The 18,824-nt window shown below is 49.8% G+C and overlaps 1 protein-coding gene across 3 annotated transcripts in view; it reads right to left on the reverse strand.

Moving 5' to 3' along the window:
* Window positions 1-510: 510 nt before the first annotated feature.
* The window catches only part of MTMR4 (myotubularin related protein 4), a 124,299-nt gene continuing 105,985 nt past the window's right edge, over window positions 511-18,824 (reverse strand). For all 3 annotated transcript variants that reach the window (XM_084650791.1, XM_084650789.1, XM_084650790.1), the window contains 11 exons: window positions 13,519-13,715; window positions 13,059-13,187; window positions 12,546-12,657; window positions 11,893-12,088; window positions 10,245-10,430; window positions 7,040-7,210; window positions 6,730-6,884; window positions 4,489-5,731; window positions 3,881-3,991; window positions 3,321-3,409; window positions 511-2,886 (listed from right to left, as the gene is read on the reverse strand). In XM_084650791.1, the coding sequence (XP_084506917.1) occupies window positions 2,709-2,886; window positions 3,321-3,409; window positions 3,881-3,991; window positions 4,489-5,731; window positions 6,730-6,884; window positions 7,040-7,210; window positions 10,245-10,430; window positions 11,893-12,088; window positions 12,546-12,657; window positions 13,059-13,187; window positions 13,519-13,715 (2,767 nt within the window). In that variant the 3' untranslated portion in view covers window positions 511-2,708. The remainder of the gene's footprint in view (window positions 2,887-3,320; window positions 3,410-3,880; window positions 3,992-4,488; window positions 5,732-6,729; window positions 6,885-7,039; window positions 7,211-10,244; window positions 10,431-11,892; window positions 12,089-12,545; window positions 12,658-13,058; window positions 13,188-13,518; window positions 13,716-18,824) is intronic.

Here is an 18,824-nt window from a genome sequence, read left to right on the forward strand (position 1 = left end):
AAGTGCACTGGGTTGCCACCTTGCTCACTCAGCGACTCACGAGTCACAGGCAAGTGGAGCACTGAATGTAGCTCTTTCTGTTCTGCCCAATACACTGGGTATCAGGCTAAGGGAAGATCCAGGTACTGATCTGGTTATGTGGGAGCCAGTGGAACCATCCCTGCCTGGGGGAGGTGGGGAGAGAGAAGCTAATGGGACTCGCTTCCAGGCAGAAGTGTAGCAAGCATGCTGGTCAGGAGCAGGTGAACTCTCCATACTAGCACTGGGATGAAGGGAATCTCCTCACCCAGCCATTAAGGGGATACACAGGAGAGGGCGCCTATGCATTCCTGGGGGCAGAAAGACAGGATCTTAGTGGGTCTGACAGGAGAGAGGCAGTGTGGCTTGGTGGAAGTGCAAGAGCATGGCCTTAGTTTGACTTTTTGCCCTACCGCAGCTGGCTCGGGAGATTTTTATCTAAAATGAAAAAACAGCAGAATCCAGACTAAAGAACGGGGCCAAACACAGCAGCACTAATATAGAGATTTTATTTCAAATGTATTGAGTCTTACAGCACATTGTTCGTCACAACGCTACTGAACTGACTTGGAGGTTTTCGCCACCATATTGTGACACTGACACCCGCAAGAGCTGAAAGCAGTTTAGATTAACCACGTCTGAATCCAAATGTCCAGGAATATGGGCCCTGACTCTCTGCTGCCTTATTGCTTGCAGTCACTTCCACTTGTGGAAAGTGAGGCCAAATCGGAATTGTGCCCTCACCAGGGGATCAGTGCCTTACACCCACTCTCCTCCACAGGGGGAAATAATGCAAGGTACAAGGCAGGGGAGAATCAGAAGTATGACATCTCTCTCTCTCCCCCTTGTTGTTTGCTCCCAGTATGGAACAGCAAAACAGTCTGAGCAGATACAGTCTCTTAAGATGATGCTAGCTTTGTTTTCACTATTGGAAACCAGAGAGGCTGAAATGTAAAAGTGCAGAAAATGAATTTGTTTTTTTTTACTTCTTCCACTGAAATTTGAAAACCACTGGGTTTTGCAAATAGAACTGGGAGGTCAGAATATGGTTTGAATAGCCTAGTGTTTGTCTGGTTATTTACTAGATAGGGAGGACTCATATCCCCCCACCCTCCCAATGTGGAGTCTTAAGTAGGGTATCTGTGGTCTATTTATTTGGAGAAAAAAAAATTTACCCAGCTATAAAAAATGCCCATGGTTCCACACTCTTTCCTTTGCACCCACCAGCTCTCCAGATTTCTCAGGAACCAAGTATCAAACACGGCTCACAAGGATCCAAGAAAAGAGCAGAAGCTTAATCTTGTAACTCACGTCTTCCTAAGCTTGTACCCTAGTGAGCGCTCCTTAAAATGAGCTGGGATGCTTGGTATGTAGCATATGGAAGCAATAGAGAGGCAATAACTACAGATTTCAAAATGGGTGACTCTAGAAGTTATGGCTTCTGTACGGCAGACAGGAAAGGAAGTCAAGTCCAAGAGGAACTTTTAAGTGGTGTTGGAATGAACCAGAGACTGTTTCTGTCTTGTAGTAGGGGCAGATGCTGCACGTCATGCCCATCACTGTATCTTTTGGTTAAGTGCCACATTAGAGTGAAAAAAACAGACTGTAGAGTCTCTGTTGGCCAGCTTTCTCCCCACCCCCAATTTGGTATCTCTGCTTCATTCTCCCTTCTTCGGGTTACATTAAGTGCACAGAAATATATATAGCAGCATTTGGACTGAAACCTTCACGCACAGCAGACAGCATGTTCCAGGAGGTCAAACGACACCCTGCGGCCGACCCTCAAGGTGCCCAGTTCTCAGGATAAAGAGCAACAGGAAAAGGAGGAGATGGAAGCAGCGAGGGGGAGAAGGAGCAGCACAGGAACACGAGTTACGTTTCCATCCCGGGGCAGAATCAGGGCCATTCCTGTGCTAGCACCAGGCTGTGACACTGCGAGAAACTAGAAGTAGACAGGCAGAGCAAGAAGAGAACAAACCATTCTCCCCTCTCCCCACACAGTACTGCAGGCGATAGTCTAGTCTAGTGCATTCACCACTCTCTGCAGGACCTGGACATTGGCAGAGATCTGCTTGGCCTCACAGAGAAGCCCCATCTTGTCTTCAGAGAGAAGGAATTCCTTTTCCGCATCCAAGAGAAGGTTAACCCAGGGATTGCTAATAAGGTCAGACCCCTCATCCACAAAGCCAGCCTGCATATCAAACTCCATGGAGAGAGAAGCAGCGGCACCTCTAGGCTGAGCCTTTCTGAAGGGACACAGAGGACAGAGGTACCATTCAGAATCCACCCTCTTCATTCTTGTACAATGCAAACTGCCTTTCGAAGGGTGGAAAGAAGAGCTTGATTCTAAACATACCTTTCTATTGCTTTGGGGGTACTTGTACAGGCAGTCTCTGTGAAAGCGTCACTTTCCAATCCACAGGAGAAAGAGATTGTAGTCTCCTATTTAGCCCTAGGTTGTCAGACCAGCATATAAGTACACTGGTACTAAGATGGGCCCACTGTATTGTCTTATCTCAATTCCTCTGCTTCAGACGGATATGGGATCAAGGAGGATTGCTGAAGACACTGCATTTGAGTTTGGTGTTCAAATGCTGCACCAAAGACCTTCACGATTCCAGTGGAGGCAGAGCTGTCCTTCAAATCTGTGAGCAAAAAGGCTTGGCATGGACAGCGTCCCTGTCTGGCATTCAACTGGAAGCTGTGGCGATGGGTTTCTTCAGGTGTTGGCTCATGAGCTCCCTAGCACGAGACACCTGGATGTGATCGTAACACAAGTTGCAGACAAGGACTGGGTCGTAGAGCTGCTGATCAGGAATGGGCAGCTTCAGATGGCAGCAGCCAGCACAGAACACATTCCCACAATTCCTGTTAAGGGGTAATAAAAACAGAGAGCAGTGACACAGTGACAACTCCATAAAGAAGGCGGCCTTGTCTAGACTGGGGGAGTCTAGGGCCAAACACAACCAGCGTGTTCTTGAAGACGTTCAGTCCTGTCTGCACTGATGTTCGACTACGTGGGAGTTGAGATGTTAGCTGACATGTTTTTAAACATCATCTGCATTTCTAATGTTGACACGGCCAGAGGGAGGGTCAGAGACCCCAGGACAACAGCAATAACAAAGACAGAGGGTCAGGGACTCCAGAGGGAGCGTGTGCAAGGGTGGCTGGATGTTAAAGGGAGGCTCAGTGATCCTGTGCTGGGGGCCTACGGAGACGGAGCAGGAAGAGCAGAGACTCGGCTGGTGGGGGAGGAGATGGGAAAGAACAGGGGAGATGTGCAGGAGGCGGCTGAGTTTTACCTGCAGTGGTGCCTCCGCTTGGCTATCCAGAATTCACAGTCACAGTGAAAGCAGTGGGAGGCCATGTGGTCTGGAACCCAGCGTGTGACCTGCGGAAAATAAGAGTCTTCATCAGCACCTCACCCCAGGAGCCTGTAACAGCTTGTGAAGCAATACCATTGAGACTGGACCGTGGGTCTGGGCCGTAAAACACTGGGCGAGACTGGGCCGTAAAACACTGACCCATGCGGTTGGTCTGCAGAGCAGCTGGCTGCTTTGCTTCCCGGCCACCAGGTCAACCGACTGCCTGTATGGGGTTGACAAGGCATGGAGCCACAGCCTAGCAAGCCCGCACCTCACCTAGCACCAATGGACACGGAACTGCTCCCAGGAAAGCCTGCAGCCCATCCTGAGACAGCCTCCCTCGCAAAGAAAGCACAGAGCCAATCCTGCCATGTGTCACCACCTTGCACAACCGGAACGGCTGCTCTGAGCCTAGATCCCACCCTGCCTGGTAGCATCTATCACCTTCAGACAGACAAAGCCCACCTTGCTACATATGTAGCTGTACACGGATGTACCTCAGTCTCCTTCTTATCAACAGGCTCCCAGCTTGCTTCAGACAGGCAGTCCTCACTGTGATCAGAGTAGAAGTCCTCAGTGTCACTGCTGTCCGATTCCTTTAGACAGGTCTGCAGAGAGAAAGCCAAAGTCACAAAAGTCATCAGCTCCTTCCAGCACAGACTCAACGTGTAGTGTCCCCTCCCACCCCACTCAGAATGGCTCCTGAAGGAGCAAGTGGCACTGGTGCTCCCCAGCTCAGGAAGCAAAGGGCAGAGAAATAAAGGAAGATTGGATGAAGGAATCTTTGGGTACTAGGAGAGTGAAGGTCAGGAGGAGGCGGTGTCTAGATGAGAGAAGGAACTCTGTTGCCTCCTGGGAAGCACAGGCTAGGAGAACCTAGAACCCCTGGGTGGGGGAGAGGAGCAGGGGAGGGGAGGAATGAATCATTATCCTAATGAGCATCAAACTTGCACCAACAGGAAGCGAGGGGTAAGAGAACATGTGAGCCTGGCATCACATGCTCACCCTGGAGTCAGGGGAGAGCAGGGACACGAAGGGCAGGATGTCACGGTTCATGGCTGGGTCAGACACTGTGGGAGATGGCACTTTATAGGCCATTACTTACAAAGTCATCTTCATAGTCCACCTGTGGCTCAGCCGGGGGCGTGCAGCAGTGACGTGTATCCAGCCTTAGCTGGAGCTCTCGCACCTGCCTGCGCAGCTGCTCCACTTCCTGCTTGTAGCTGGCTTCAATCTGCCGCAGCCTGTGCTGAATCACATCCGTGGGGAAGGGGAGCCCGTCATCATCCAGGTAAAGAGGAGGCAGAGGGGAAGAGCAGCTTGGTGGCACATGCTTGCAGCCAGACACCTGCCTCAGGTGGCAGGGTAGCCATGGCCGGCTAGGCTTCCCTTCAGGGCCTGCACAATGTGCATTGGGATGGCCAGCGCATACTGGTGGTTTCACACCTTCTCTTGCAGGCCACTGGCTACTGAGGTAGAGCCCTGGCACCCACAACTGTTTGCTGCTCAATCTCTTCTTACAGCACCCATAGGAAAGTAGCCGCCTGGTTATTGCCTCCCCACCGGGAAGCGACGTCACCATCCCCTGGAAACTGTCCCAGTTGGAACCCAGGAGGGAGAACTCGCTGGTCTGGCTCTGGAAAACGGGCCTTTGCCACAGCTCCGGTGGCACCATCCCCACCTGGACCATTTCCTCACAGTGCCCGCTCCTGCTGCTCCCACTTTTGCCAGTGTCTTTATGTTGATGAGGGATGCCTGGTATGGGGCCTGGGTTGTTCTGAGGAGAGACACTTGGTGCAGGGGTGTCCTGGCTGGGAATGCCCACTGCAGGATTTAGGCTGTCTTGCTTGGGGGGTTTCACAAGATTCCAGTTTCCATCAGATTCCAGGCCAGTTGCTTTTGGAGGATTATAGGGACATGTTTCAAGCTGCTCCACAGCTCTGACACAAGTCCTGCAGACGTTCTCCTGTCCAGGATGGTTTGGGGCGGGGCCAATGCCATCTACACCCTCCAGATTCACCCTGTGACCCATTTCTGTCTCTGGAAAGATGATGCTTGCTGGTGGAGGCACCCAGCCACTAACCAGCTTGTCGTGCGCTTGGTGATCAGTGTGGCTGCTGACGTTGTGGCTGGTTTGCAGGGGGTGAGTTTTCTCCTGCTCCACTGGCACCACGCTGCCTTCCTCAGGGTGCAGCTCGGTGCCCTCTGTGCTGGCATGTCTGGGCTCCAAGCCCATCCTGACCTCCTGACAGTGGCTGTTCAGATTGGGATCACTAGAAGTACGGGTCAGTGGGCTGCTGGAGTCACCGGCTGAAAGCAAGTCATCCATAGATCTTGTCTTTGGTAACCTGGAACCAAGAAACACAGCGTGAATCTCTGGAGAAGGAACTTTTACTACAAAAATCCCAGTACCTGCTGCTCTGTGCCACAGGAGCCCTTGCGGGAGGGGAAGGGAACTGCCCAGCACACAGGGCTAGGTCTCTGAATAGCGGTAGGATGCTTCGAAGTGCGACGAGAGAGCATAGTTAATAGGGTTGCATCATTACATCACCTTGGGATTTAGACTTACAGCCAACAAGTTAAAAGTGGGTACTGATTCTGGGTTCCTCGCCAGCCATTTCTTGGTTTACTCACTTCACAGCTGGGACATCACCTCAGAGGCCTAACCAGCCAACAAGAACCTCCGCTAATCTCTAGATTCCTCATCAGGCTGGGGTGGGGGTGGAGGTAGGGGTGGGGTCTACGTAGCACCAGGCAGCCGGAGGAGCTTCCCTTTGGATCCCCCAAGGTGTTACTCTCCACTGACCAGGAGGAGATGGAAGTGCCCAGGGCACTGTGGTGAACTGCCTGCGTGTGAAGGTGAAGGCAGTATCAGCGTTAGGCTGAGAATGCACAAGGCAGCTAGTTGGGAGAGGCATGGACAAGTGTCACACAAACTTCCTCTTTCACACACTGCTTCCTAGGGCGAGAAATAGACACTCCCAGTGCAGCCAGCACCACATCTGGGCACCAGTCTCCCTCCCCCTAGGCCTCACTTCTATTGCTCCCTAGGACATGTTGCTGCTCGCACCACTAGAAGGTGGCCTCAGGGCAGCTCCATGAAATCTCCCCATATGGTGCTCCTAGTATGGCGGGGAGCTGTGTACTCTCTCTTCCAGGTGTCCCGAGGCTACCCTCTAGAGAGGGTGACAGGCATGTTCAGGACACTCCTGTCTTTTCAGGACAATGGTGCTGGTGCATCTCATGGCAGACGTGCATGTGTAATGTCAGCCAGAGGGGAGAGAGCAAGTGAGCAGGAAAGAAACCCAGGGAAAGGGAACCCAAATTAGTACTCCTTTCTCCCTACCTATCCAGAGATCTGCCACTGAACTCCTGGCTTTGGGATCCTGGGGGCAGGTAGCGGTCCATACCCTCCTCCCCTAGAGGACAGGGGGATGATGCTGGAAGGTACACGGCTGTCCAAAGATGTAGCGCTCGCACGTGGCACACTGGGTGCAGCACCTGCAGGAGGAATTATACTGAGGGACTGGACAAAAGGAAACCCCTCCCCATCCAAGGCAAACCAGCCTCCCCTCCCGCCAACCCAATTACCCTTCCCAGAGAGTTTTGGCTGCTAGCCACAAGCCCATACAGCTGGGTTGTGGGCTGCCACTCACCTGCTCGGTGCCAGGCATGTAGAGGAGATTGTGGAAGTTCTTGTTGCCAGCTCGTAGGAGGGACCACACTGAGCAGGTGCGTTTGTAAATGTTGTGCATCTCTCGCTCATATGGATTGTTGCCCAGGAAGGTCCCATACAGGCAGGAGTATGTGTGCTGCACCAGCTTCACCTGCACCGCCAACAGAAAAGAGCAATTGCCAGGGCCCTTGGAAAGCAACTCTCTCTCACACCCACATAACACAAATCCCACCCCACCTAAAACAGCTCACCCCAAAGCACACACTCCAGCCCCCTGCCACAGCTCTCCTTCCATTCTGTAGGAGAGTGTTACCCAAGGATCCCTTGATGTCAACTGGCAGAGGCTACAGGGTTTTACAGGAATCCCCTGGGTTGGATATTTGCATAATAGTTCATCGAAGAGGGGCGTATGAGATCTCTACTGAGAGCCAGCAACCTACTGGTTGTTATAACCATTGCAAAATGTATGTGTGGATAATATTTAAAGGAGTTATGTACTATATTAAAAATCATGTTTTTAAGGTCTTGGAGTTAAGGCAGGTCATCAGGAGGTGCCATACCTTGGAAATGTTCCTTCAGGCAGGAGATAACTGACACTTATCTCCCTGTCTGGCCATTTGTGCATTGCATGCCTCACAACATATGCCTATTTGCATACTGAGCCAAGTGCACACTGAGAGATTGCAAAATCTACAAGAGAGGAAATCTTCAAGAATAAACAAACAGCCGGAGGTGTCCAGTTTATTAATACAAACACAGAATTGGTGTGGGATATCTTGGAGAGCTAAGAAACACACTGAAGTCTTCACCAAAGAGGCAAACTGACAGCGTACATGTCTCATGAAAGGAGGGTCATAACCAGCCTGGCTGTTAAGCTGCAAGGATTTTGGTTGAGCAACATTCTGCAAGACATGACGGTATCTTCTTAATTAAGTCTAGGTTCTAGAATGTAAGTTATGATTTTATTTTATATGAAACCATTTGTTTCCAATACTTCTACTTGCTACTACTTGAATCTCTGGGCTTTGTTAAATAAACTTATACTTGATTTCACTATAAACATATCTAAGTGCTGTATGTTAAGCAGAGTGGTGATCAGAGGTGAAACTGGTAAACTGGGGTACACTGTTTCTTTCAAAGCAGCAAATCTGTAAATACTGCGAGTGTCCAGTGGACCAGGGCCTGGACACTCCCAGGAGACATTTGGAGGGCTTGAGAGTTGGAAAGCAGCAATCGCTGACCTGTAGAAGGACAGTGGGGGCTATGTAGGCGTAGAGAGCAGCGCTTGTGTTGTCCGTGGCGGTAGAGTTGGAAGCTAACCCACAGCAGCTCAGACAAGGCTTCCTCACAGAAAAGGCAGGTAGTAGTGAGGTGCCTCGCAGCTCTGGGTACCCCCGGAAGCGTCAAAGAGAGCGTTGAGATGGGGGTTGGAGATGGCTACTGATCCTGCCATATAACAGGGGGTCAACCTTTTAAAACCCTGACCTATGTCATGTGACTGGCCAGAAAACAACAACTTTTAGTTTTTTCCTAGTATTCCCTGTGCCTCAGACCCTTATTATCTGGTGTCAGAAATAAATTAAGTCTTTGGCATACATGGAACAAATGAAGCCACCTGAATCCCTCAGTCTGGAAGGGAATCTGGCAGAGAATTGGAGGAGGCAGCTGCAGTGCTTCCAAGTTCTCTTGGAAACAAGTGGGATTACAGAGAAACTGGGGAGGAGGAGATCCTTCTCTCTGCTCCACGTGGCAGGCACAGAGGCCCTGGAGATCTACAGTACATCCCAGTGGGACCATGAGGAGAACTGCAAACTGCTAGACAAAATCATTCAGCAGTGTTAAGTATACTGTGATTCAGGTCAGAATGTCACTGGGAAAAGGCACATTCTTCACAAAAACTAGCACTTTCAGACCTATGTAATTCAGTCTCGTCAATTTGAGCAATTAACAGATGGACTAACTAGAGACCACTTTATGAAGTAACTGATGAAAAGGTTAAAGTAAGGATATTGCAAGAAGCAGACTTGACTTTGCATGGGACAGCAGACATTTGCAGGGCTAGTTAAAGCTGTGCTGCCCAAAGGAAAGTGTTAACAAGCTGTGAAGAACTGAAACGAATCTACTCAAAAAGAAGCATCAGTACAAGTGTCAATCAAGTACAGAGACCAGATTTGTTTTTAACATGGTGGAAACTGAACACAACCGAAGGGTGTCCAAGCACAAGGGGGACAATGTCGTGCAATCAAATCAACCATTTTTCAAAAGTATGTCACTTTCAGCACAAAATACAAACAAAAAAGCAAACTACATTAATTAATTCATAGCTAGAGGACAAAATGTCAAGAGAACACTTTGTTGGGTCTTTTATTAAGTTTGCCGCTATTCTTCACCACGATGTGGGACATTGGAAATCAATGAACAAAACATTACTTTTAAAACTGATGTTGGGAATTGTGTGAAACTTATTCACAGAAAATATATACAGAGTAACCATCCATTACAATAAAAAAAATGAAGCTCTTTTCATATAGAAGGCAGAAAATGAGCCCACGCAAAACTGAACTATTCTATTCTATTCTGTCTATAGCACAGATACCAACCAAAGTTTGAAATAGGAAGGTGTGTGTGTATTTGGGTCGAAGAGAAGTTTGCAAACACAGATGATCAAATGTGTAACTGGATGGAAAACATTTAAAAATATGATGAGGTGTTTAACAGTCTGGAATGCATTAGAGGGTTAAAATTCCCAGTGACAGAGATTTAAGTGTGTGAACAAGAGCACAGGCACCATGTAAAGTTCCTTTAGCACTGGGAAATAAGTAAAAACTGAACTAGATTGGACAGTGCATGTAAGCAAATAGCGACATCAACTGACAGCATTAACAGTGCAGTCACCATAATCAAACTAAATAGGAAAGGATTTGTACTGATACAAAAGCTTTGAATGAGGCCAAATATGAGTGCTCCCCACTCCAGCCTCACTGGCTGAATTATATGCATTTTCACTCGCCTTCTCCCTCAGCCACATCATTAGAAAACCCAATCCATAATAAAACATCTTTCACTTTTACCCAAGTCCACTTTGCTTTTCCTCAAATACAACTGCTCTGAAACGCTCAGCTGTCCTTCTGCCCTAGCTCATATTTAGCAAGAAATAAAGACGCATTTGCTTGCACAGCTCTTACCAGGAAAGCTTCGTTAAATTCAAACAGGCAGGGGAACTGCTTGAGCAGCTGGTGAACAGAATCTAGCCACTGAAGAAACACAGGACACTGCTCATTCTGGTCTTCCACATTCTCATGGTGCCCACAGCGATCACCAAATTTGTGACCAAAATCCAGCCAGTCTGATTCAATTAGCACCTGAAACCCCTGTTAAAAAAAGAAGAATGTTACCTGCAGCGCCAGGTACCCAAGCAGGGCAAGGCAGCTCCAGTGAGCTTCTTGGAGGGCTAGAGAGAAGCTTGCACTTGTGCTAGGGTTAGAAGCAAAGCATAATGAAAGCTGGTGTTACTCTGGCTTCATGCAAGGACAAGGCCTTTTCCATAGCACTGAACTGAGACTTTCAGAACCTATAATCCAAATATGAAGCAGTGGCTACTAAATCCACATAACAAATCCCTTTGGGTGCCATGCAGAGACTACAGTGGGAAAGCTGTAAGCCCTGAATGCAAGTGGTCATTCCTGAAGCAGAGGCTCAGGAGAGCCTGATGCATCACAATTCAGTGGCATACAGATCCCTGAAGAATATGCGGGAAAACCCCTCCCCAGCACAGCAGCGCTTGAAAATGTTGTGAGACAGATATGGCAATTTCCTACAATATCACTGGGAGACCTTCCGGAATTAAGTTAAAATATCTTTGGGATCCACTGCCTTAAATGAATGGTCTATGTATTATTATGGACCAGCAACTTCTCAGGAGGAGAAGGAAGGTGGGGAGATGTGACAGATGTGAGACCTGGAGGTTCAAAGGACTCTGTTTAACAATGTGCCAGACAAGAATGGACTTTTGGAACAAAAAGTGGTGAGTGGTTTTCCTGGGAAATATCTAGCGGGGACTGAATGCAAATTCCCCACCTCTGATTATGCAAAAACCCAGCCTTTTGAAGCTATGCCCCGAAGAGTGAGCCATTGTCTGCTGATCAATTGTTATAAGAGGCCAAGATCAAAGGTCCAAGCTATATAAAGGAAAGACTGAACTATTCATGGTGGGTCTGAATCTGAGACAGATAAGAACTGGTAACCACGATGAAAATCCAGTTGTGGGTTTTGAAGGACTGCAACCTACCAGAGCCCAGGTTGGAGCTGGGGTGACCTCTGGTAAGTTTTTTGGCATGCATGTAGTTTCTCTTATTGTTTTTAATATATTTTTTCCTGTAATGCTTTCACTTTAAGAATAAATATGCTTGCTTATAAAGAGCTGCATAGTAACTTATAACTGCAACCCGTTACATTGGTCATAGACTCTAGATAAAAAGCAAAGTGCAGAAGCTGTCCTTTTAGAAGGCATGGCTTTCTAGAGATATCACAGTTTATGCAGGGAACTGAGCAGCCTGGACAATCCCAGTCAGGAGGGAGACGAACCAAAGTCTCTGCCCAAGAGAGGTGACTGCTGAGGAGCCGGGTCCCTAGCGTGGGTCTCCTTGAAGGATCACAGAGGGGGAATATATACAGGGTACAGTTACCCTGCATTGTGACATTTTGCAAAGCAGCTTTACTGTGTAATACAATTCCACTCCACGCTCTTTTTTCTACTTCTGTCTGATGCTCATCCAGGCACAAGCAACTTCTTAACAGAAGCTGAACTAACAGAACAGCACTACTGTATGGTACCTCCATGGTCCTGTAATAGGGGTCCAGAAGAATCTTTGCCAGTGCTACAATCTGCGGGGTTCTGTCCCAGCCATCCGAGCAGTGAACCAGCACTGGGCGCCCCTCTCGGTCAACTGCATTTGAGACCAGAACTGCTGTCTTCAGCATGACTGAGAGGTGCTGCAGCCACTTGGTGCTCTCCAGGGCTGAAAGCCAGCTAGAGTGCACGTAAAAGGAAAGAAAATGGCTTGTTAGATCTCTGTTAGAGGACACGTCTATCCCAAGACTCTTTGGAGCCCTCAGTAAATGCTGCTGCCTTTCCCCCACCAGCTCCCACAGAGGGGAACCAGCCAACTCAGGAAGAAGAACAGAATCCAGCCCCCAAATCCTACTTTTTCTGGACACAAAAGCCACAAGGTCTCTTCTGAAGCCCACAGGAGAGTGGTGTGTTCACGGTATCCCCAAGTACAGGGAAACAATGTCCCAGTAGTAAATACGGATCACAGGAAACACAATGCTCAAGCTCTGTAAACACGCCCAGGAGAAAACCTCTCTGATTCCTGAGCTGGCAACCTGGCTCAGGGGATTGGATGGGAATGAGGAGATAAGAATTTCCAGAGGGTGAGGAAGACAAAAAGGCAGGGAGAGTGGTATTAGAGCAAGCTGGCACTTACTTGCTGGGATCTGGCATCTGGCTGCAGACAGCACGCAGGTACTGGAAGCTGTTCCTGATGGAGTGGATATTGGCCATGCCCATGAACACTACCTCGCAGTTGGGGTAATACTCTAAACACAACAGACAGAAAAGGTTGGATGGGAGCTGCTGCAATCAGAGCATCTCACTGCAGGTGCTGTGATCCAGCCCACAGAACAGGAGCTGCTGCCCCTCACTCCCACACTGCATCCCTGATCCCTGGGAGCTGTATGTGCAGCAGGTGGGCAGCCTGTCCTAGCAAAGTGAAGCAGGCAGCCTTGCAGTAATCAAGGAGCTGGCCCTCAACATTAGCAAGAAGAAGAAGGGGCCGTACGAATCCTGCCACTGCTCCCCAAAGAGACCTGTGTACTGGAAACACTACACAAAGACAGCCCCAGTCCAAACTGTGTGTTCAAGGGGTCCAACAAGAAAGAGTCCAAGCAGGGAGATGCCATGAGACCAGCTATTAAGCAGCCTGTGTGCAGTTTTATACCTTCACATTCACAGCCCCCTCCCTTTGCCCTGTTGGCTACAGCCGCAGTGTAGGATCTGGCATCCAAGATCAGCAGCTTCTGAGGAGCTCCTGCATTCTCCACACTCGAACATGCCGTCAGCGAGGAATCTGCAGACACAGGACAGACTGAACTTCCCCACATCCAGACAACTCCTCCCATCTGGGCCTTGGCCTTTCACAGGTGGTGCTAGGCCAGTGCAGCCAGACACTGACAAAACACATGTTTAAAGCCCTGCCCAGCATAGTGCAGTCAGGGCCTGAAAGGGCCTAAACAGTTAATCTGGGTGTCATTTAAATCTCACCCCCACAACACCAACTTCCCCAGCCACCAGGAAACAGCTGCGAAGCATTTGAGTGCATCCCTGGGGTGGGACCCAGCTCTGGAGAGCCTTACCCAGACCAATTTGGGAAGCAAGCAAAAGGGAGAGACCCATCTTACCAAAGTCTGTGTCGCAGGCCTCAGAGCCTTCGCTGGTGCTGTTGTGGGGAGTTCCACTGGCTGTCTTTGCTCCAGGGTTCAAGGCACAGGCCTTGGCGATGGAGGTGACAAGATACTCGTCATCAGCGTTGCGCCAGCCCCACCAGCTGATTTCCGGCTGGCTGCAGCGTGCGATTGCAGCTCCGTTGGGCTGGTGCCTGAGGAAGAGGAGAGTTTCACTTGCTATCCCATTGCAGACACACCACACAGCGTGCCAGCAAAAGACGAGGTTCCCCTCCTCAGAGGCAAGCGTCCTGCTTTGAGGACCCAGCGTTGTTCAAAGCAGATTCATTGTGAGGGGCCAATGACTCAACTCATGCATTATGTGCGCCGAGATCATGCCTACAAAAGAAAGTATGATGGCCCTGACTTCCTCAGCTCCGACCTCTGACAGCAAAGAGGAGCACAGCTTCTATGAAGCACACAGCAAATAGCTAATTGGTATAATGGGGTGCGAACTTGGCAGTCAGATGGCCTAAGGCCCTGGAGTTCACTCAAAGGCCTTGTCTACACTACCAAGTTTTGTCGCCAAAACTGCCATTTTTCAACCCAAACAGTGAGTGCGTACACACTGCGAGGCGACTTCTGTTGGGCAGAATGCCTGGTTTTGGCGACAAAATACACTCACCCGCACGAGAGATTGACGTCTTTTTTCCCCTCTACATTTGTTAACAAAGTGCAAGTGTAGACACCATGCTTAATGTCATCGCTTTAATTGGCCTCCAGTTGTCCCACAATGCCCATCCTGACTGCTCTGGTCAGCGGTTTGAACTCCACTGCCCTGCAGTCAGGTAAACAACCATCCGCCCCTCCCCCTTAGAAGCCCTGGGAATTTTTGAAATTCCATTTCCTGTTTGCTCAGTGTGGAGAGGTCTCATCGCATCTTCCCAGGTGACCATGGTGGGTTATTGCAGCAAACGCTCTCCTGCTTTGATGTCTGCAGAGCTGTTGGATCTGCTCAGTATATGGGGAAAGGAGGCTGTGCAGTCCCAGATGTGCTTGAGCATAGGAACTGGGATACCTACAAGACACATTTCTCGAGGCTTGTGTGAAAAGGGCTGTGATTGGCACACGGTGCAGTGCAGAGCGAAGATAAAGGAGCTGAGGCAGGGTACCATAAGGCGACGGAGGCAAACAGTCGCTCTAGTGCTTCATCTAAGACCTGCTGGTTCTGTAAGGAGCTGGATGCTATCTTTGGTGCGACCCATCGCCAGAGCTCCATGGATACTTTGGAGGGAATGGAGGCGGCAGAAAGAGGACTTAACTCAGAGGTGGAGTTAGATGAGGATGTGCAGCTCCCAGCGGGGTTGCTCGATGGGGAAGGCAGCCAGGAACTGTTCTCCGCTCCTGAGGTGTCCAGCCAGTCTCAGCCGTCGCTCTCTGGGAGCAAGCAGCAGGAGGTGAGACTCCTGGTAAGTGGCTGTGGCTTGTGTGGCACGGAGGTGGGTTCAGGGCACAGAAACGTGGGAGGCTGGCTGTGTCTCGTCTGTGAGCTGGACGTTTCCCTGTGTAGCTAATCAGTACAGTGGAACAGGGTGTCGATGCACATCGAAATATGCAAAACTGCAGCTGCCTCCCACTCTAAGGCCTTGTCTACACTACCAAGTTTCGTCGCCAAAAACTGCCTTTGTCGACCAAACAGTAAGTGCGTACACAATGCGACGTGACTTTTGTCAGGAAAAATGCCTAGTTTTGGTGACTAAATACATCCACCCCAATGAGAGACTGACAACTTTTTCCTCGACAAACTGCCAGGGTAGACACTACACTTCATTTCATTGCTTTAATTGGCCTCCAGGGAGGTGTCCCACAATGCCCATCCTGACCGCTCTGGTCAGCAGTTTGAACTCCACTGCCCTGCAGCCAGGGGAAAAAGCCATCTTCCCCTCCCCCTTAGAAGCCCCGGGAATTTTTGAAATTCCATTTCCTGCTGGTTCCACATGGAGAGGTCTCTTTGCATCTTCCAGGTGACCATGGTGGGTCATCGCAGCAAACGCTCTCCCACTTGGACCACTGCCGAGCTGTTGCATCTGATCAGTATATGGGGAGAGGAGGCTGTGCAGTCTCAGCCGCGCTTGAGCCATAGAAATTGGGATACCTACGGACACATTTCTCGAGGCTTGTGCGAAAAGGGCTATGATCGGGACACACTGCAGTGCAGAGAGAAGATAAAGGAGCCAAGGCAGGGGTACCATAAGGTGAGGGAGGCAAAGAGTCGCTCAAGTGCTTCACCTAATTCCTGCCGGTTCTATAAGAAGCTGGACGCTATCCGCGGTGGCGACCCCACCTCCTCTGCCAAGAGCCCCGTGGACACTTTGGAGGGAACGACGGCGGCAGAAAGAGGACCTAACCCAGAGGATGACCTTACTGATGAAGAGGTGGAGTTAGATGAGGATGTGCAGCTCCCAGCAGGGTCGCTCGATGGGGCAGGCAGCCAGGAACTGTTCTCCGCTCCAGAGGTGTCTAGCCAATCTCAGCAGTCGCTCTCTGGGAGCAAGCAGCAGGAGGTGAGACTCCTGGTAAGTGGCTGTGGCTTGTGTGGCGCGGAGGTGGGTTCAGGGCATAGAAACATGGGAGGCTGGCTGTGTGTCGTCTGTGAGCTGGACATTTCCCTGTGTAGCTAATCAGTACAGTGGAACAGAGTGTTGATGCAGATCGAGATCTCACGGGAATCCTCCAAATTCGGGAATTTCCCGGAGGTACTCGACAATCCTCTGCCGAGGGTTCCATGGCAGAGCAGCTCTGTTCCTTCCCCCATTGTAGGAAACTTTCCCGCGCCATTAGGCAATCACTTGTGCAGGGACCAAAGTGGCACATCAGTGAGCAGCACAGGGAGCAGGGTGGAAGCCACAAGCATGGGGTAGATGTACCCTCATTTCCCTGCTTACCCCTAGCAGTGAGATGTCTACTAGAATTACCCACGCCTATGGAAAAGTGTGAGAATTTTAGAATTTGTTCCCTAGAATGCTGCACCACGACCCTTGCAAAGAGCGTATGCTCTTTTCCCCATGTGGAGCTCCCCCCCTCCACCAGCCAACACTCACCATGCTTTGGGTGTTTGCAGAGATGTGTGCCTGGCTAGGGTCAGTGAGAAAGTGATGGCAATGTTGCAAAAGGTGTGTTTAATAGAAATGTTTCAATGCTGTGCGTGAATTTAACAATCCCGCTTCTGTGCATTGTCCCCTGTGCTTCACCAGATGTGGCCTTCATGAACACTCCACGCACCCCGTCGGAGTGTCTCCACCAGATAAGAAAGCGCCCACGATGCAGCAAAGACGCCATGTTTCGGAAGGTCCTGCAGTGCTCCAATGCAGAAAAAAGGGAACGAAAGGAGTGCCCGAACAGCAGGACAGAAAAGAGAACTAGGAGTTTGTTAAGGACACTACTGAATAGATGCTTAAAGTAATGGAGGAGCAAACGCAGACACTGAAGTCCTTAATAATGCTGCAGACTGAGCAGATCAGTGCTCGACCTCTCCTGCATCTCATTCAGAACTCTTTTCCATGGCCCCCCCAACTCCACCCGCACATTCCTTTCCACCTTCTGGGACTTCTCGGTTTCCCCTTTACTCCACCCCCTTGGACAACTTTCACAATGATAGCTGGACCTAACACAGCTGTGAGAGTCTGCCCTTCCCTGCCAAGCATCTGTGTATTTGCATGTGCTGTTTCTTGTGCAATAAAAGCAAAACTTTTATACTGATAAATCATCTTTTTTTCCTACAAGGTGAGATGGCAGGCACTGCCAATACATGCACAGGCATTTTAATCACTTTATTACAGGAATTTAAGGCCGCAAATGTCACCATTGCCCCTTAGGAAAACTACATGTCATGCAACATTGAAGCAACTCAGACAGAGATATATGTTACTGGTGGTCATTGTCAATGTGCTGCCTCAAAGCCTCCCTGATTCGAATAGACCCCCTGTGGGCTCCTCTGACAGCCCTGGTATCTAGGTGCTCAAAATCAGTGGCCAAGCAGTCTGCCTCAGCACTCTGCCCGAGAAAACCTTTCACCCTTAGCTTCACCGAGATTATGCAACATATAGCATGCAGCTATGACCATAGGAATATTATCCTCAGTGAGGTCCAACCTGCCATAAAGGCATCACCAGCGCGCCTTTAATCTGCCAAAGGCATATTCAACTGTCATCCGGCACCTACCTAGCCTGTTGTTGAATCGCTCCTTATTGCTGTCCAGGTGTCCCCTGTAAGGTTTCATGAGCCACGGCTACAAAGAGGTACGCAGGGTCCCCCAGGATCACTATGGGCATTTCAACACCCCCCACTATAATCTTCTGGTTAGGAAAGGAAGTCCCCGCTTGCAGCTTTATGTACAGGCTGGTGTTCCAGAAGATGCCTGCATCATGCACCCTCCTAGAGCACCATGCAATGATGTCAGTGAAATGCCCACGATGATCCACAAGCACCTACAGCACCATGGAGAAGTTCCCCTTCCTATTGATGTACTCCACTGCAAGGTGGTCTGGTGCCAAAATTGGAATGTGTGCGCCATCTATCGCCCCTCCACAGTTAGGGAAACCCATTTCTGCAAAGCCGTCAACTATTTCACGCACATTTCCCAGAGTCACGGTCCTTTGTAGCAGGATGTGATATATTGCCCTGCACACTTGCATTAACGCAGTTGACTTCCCCACTCCAAATTGATTTGCCACCGACCCGTAGCAGTCTGGAGTTGCCAGCTTCCACTCAGCGATTGCCATGCGCTTCTCTACCGAGAGGGCAGCTTTCATTCTGGTGTCTTTGTACTGCAGGTCTGGGGAGAGCTCTGCACACAGTTCCAGGAAGGGACTTTCTGCATCCGAAAGTTCTGTAGCCACTGCTACATCCCACACCTGCATGACGATATGATCCCACCATTCAGTGTTTGTTTCCTGAACCCAAAAGCGACGGTCTACCCTATGCACCTGTTCTGTGAATGCTAAACACAATCTGAAGTTGTTCCTATCCATATCATGCAGAATGTTGGCCGACTGTGAGTCTTCTTCCGTTAGGAACTTCATGATTAACTGCACTGCCATCTGTGATGTCCTCATGAGAGTTAACAGAGCATAGGAGAGCAGTGTGGGATCCATCCCTTCTCACAAAGATGCCGGGGTGCACAGCAAACAAGGGCCGTTGAAAAAATGACACGAAAGAAAGCCCATGGATTGCCGGGACAGAAAGCAATGCATCACGGGGCATTTAGCACTGTCCCAAGATGAGCCGCGATCCGCTCCATCGTCCCACAACACCTAGTGACAGAA

The sequence above is a fragment of the Lepidochelys olivacea genome, assembly GCF_965140295.1.
Source record: "Lepidochelys olivacea isolate rLepOli2 genome assembly, chromosome: 17".
NCBI classification, from domain to species: Eukaryota; Metazoa; Chordata; order Testudines; family Cheloniidae; genus Lepidochelys; species Lepidochelys olivacea.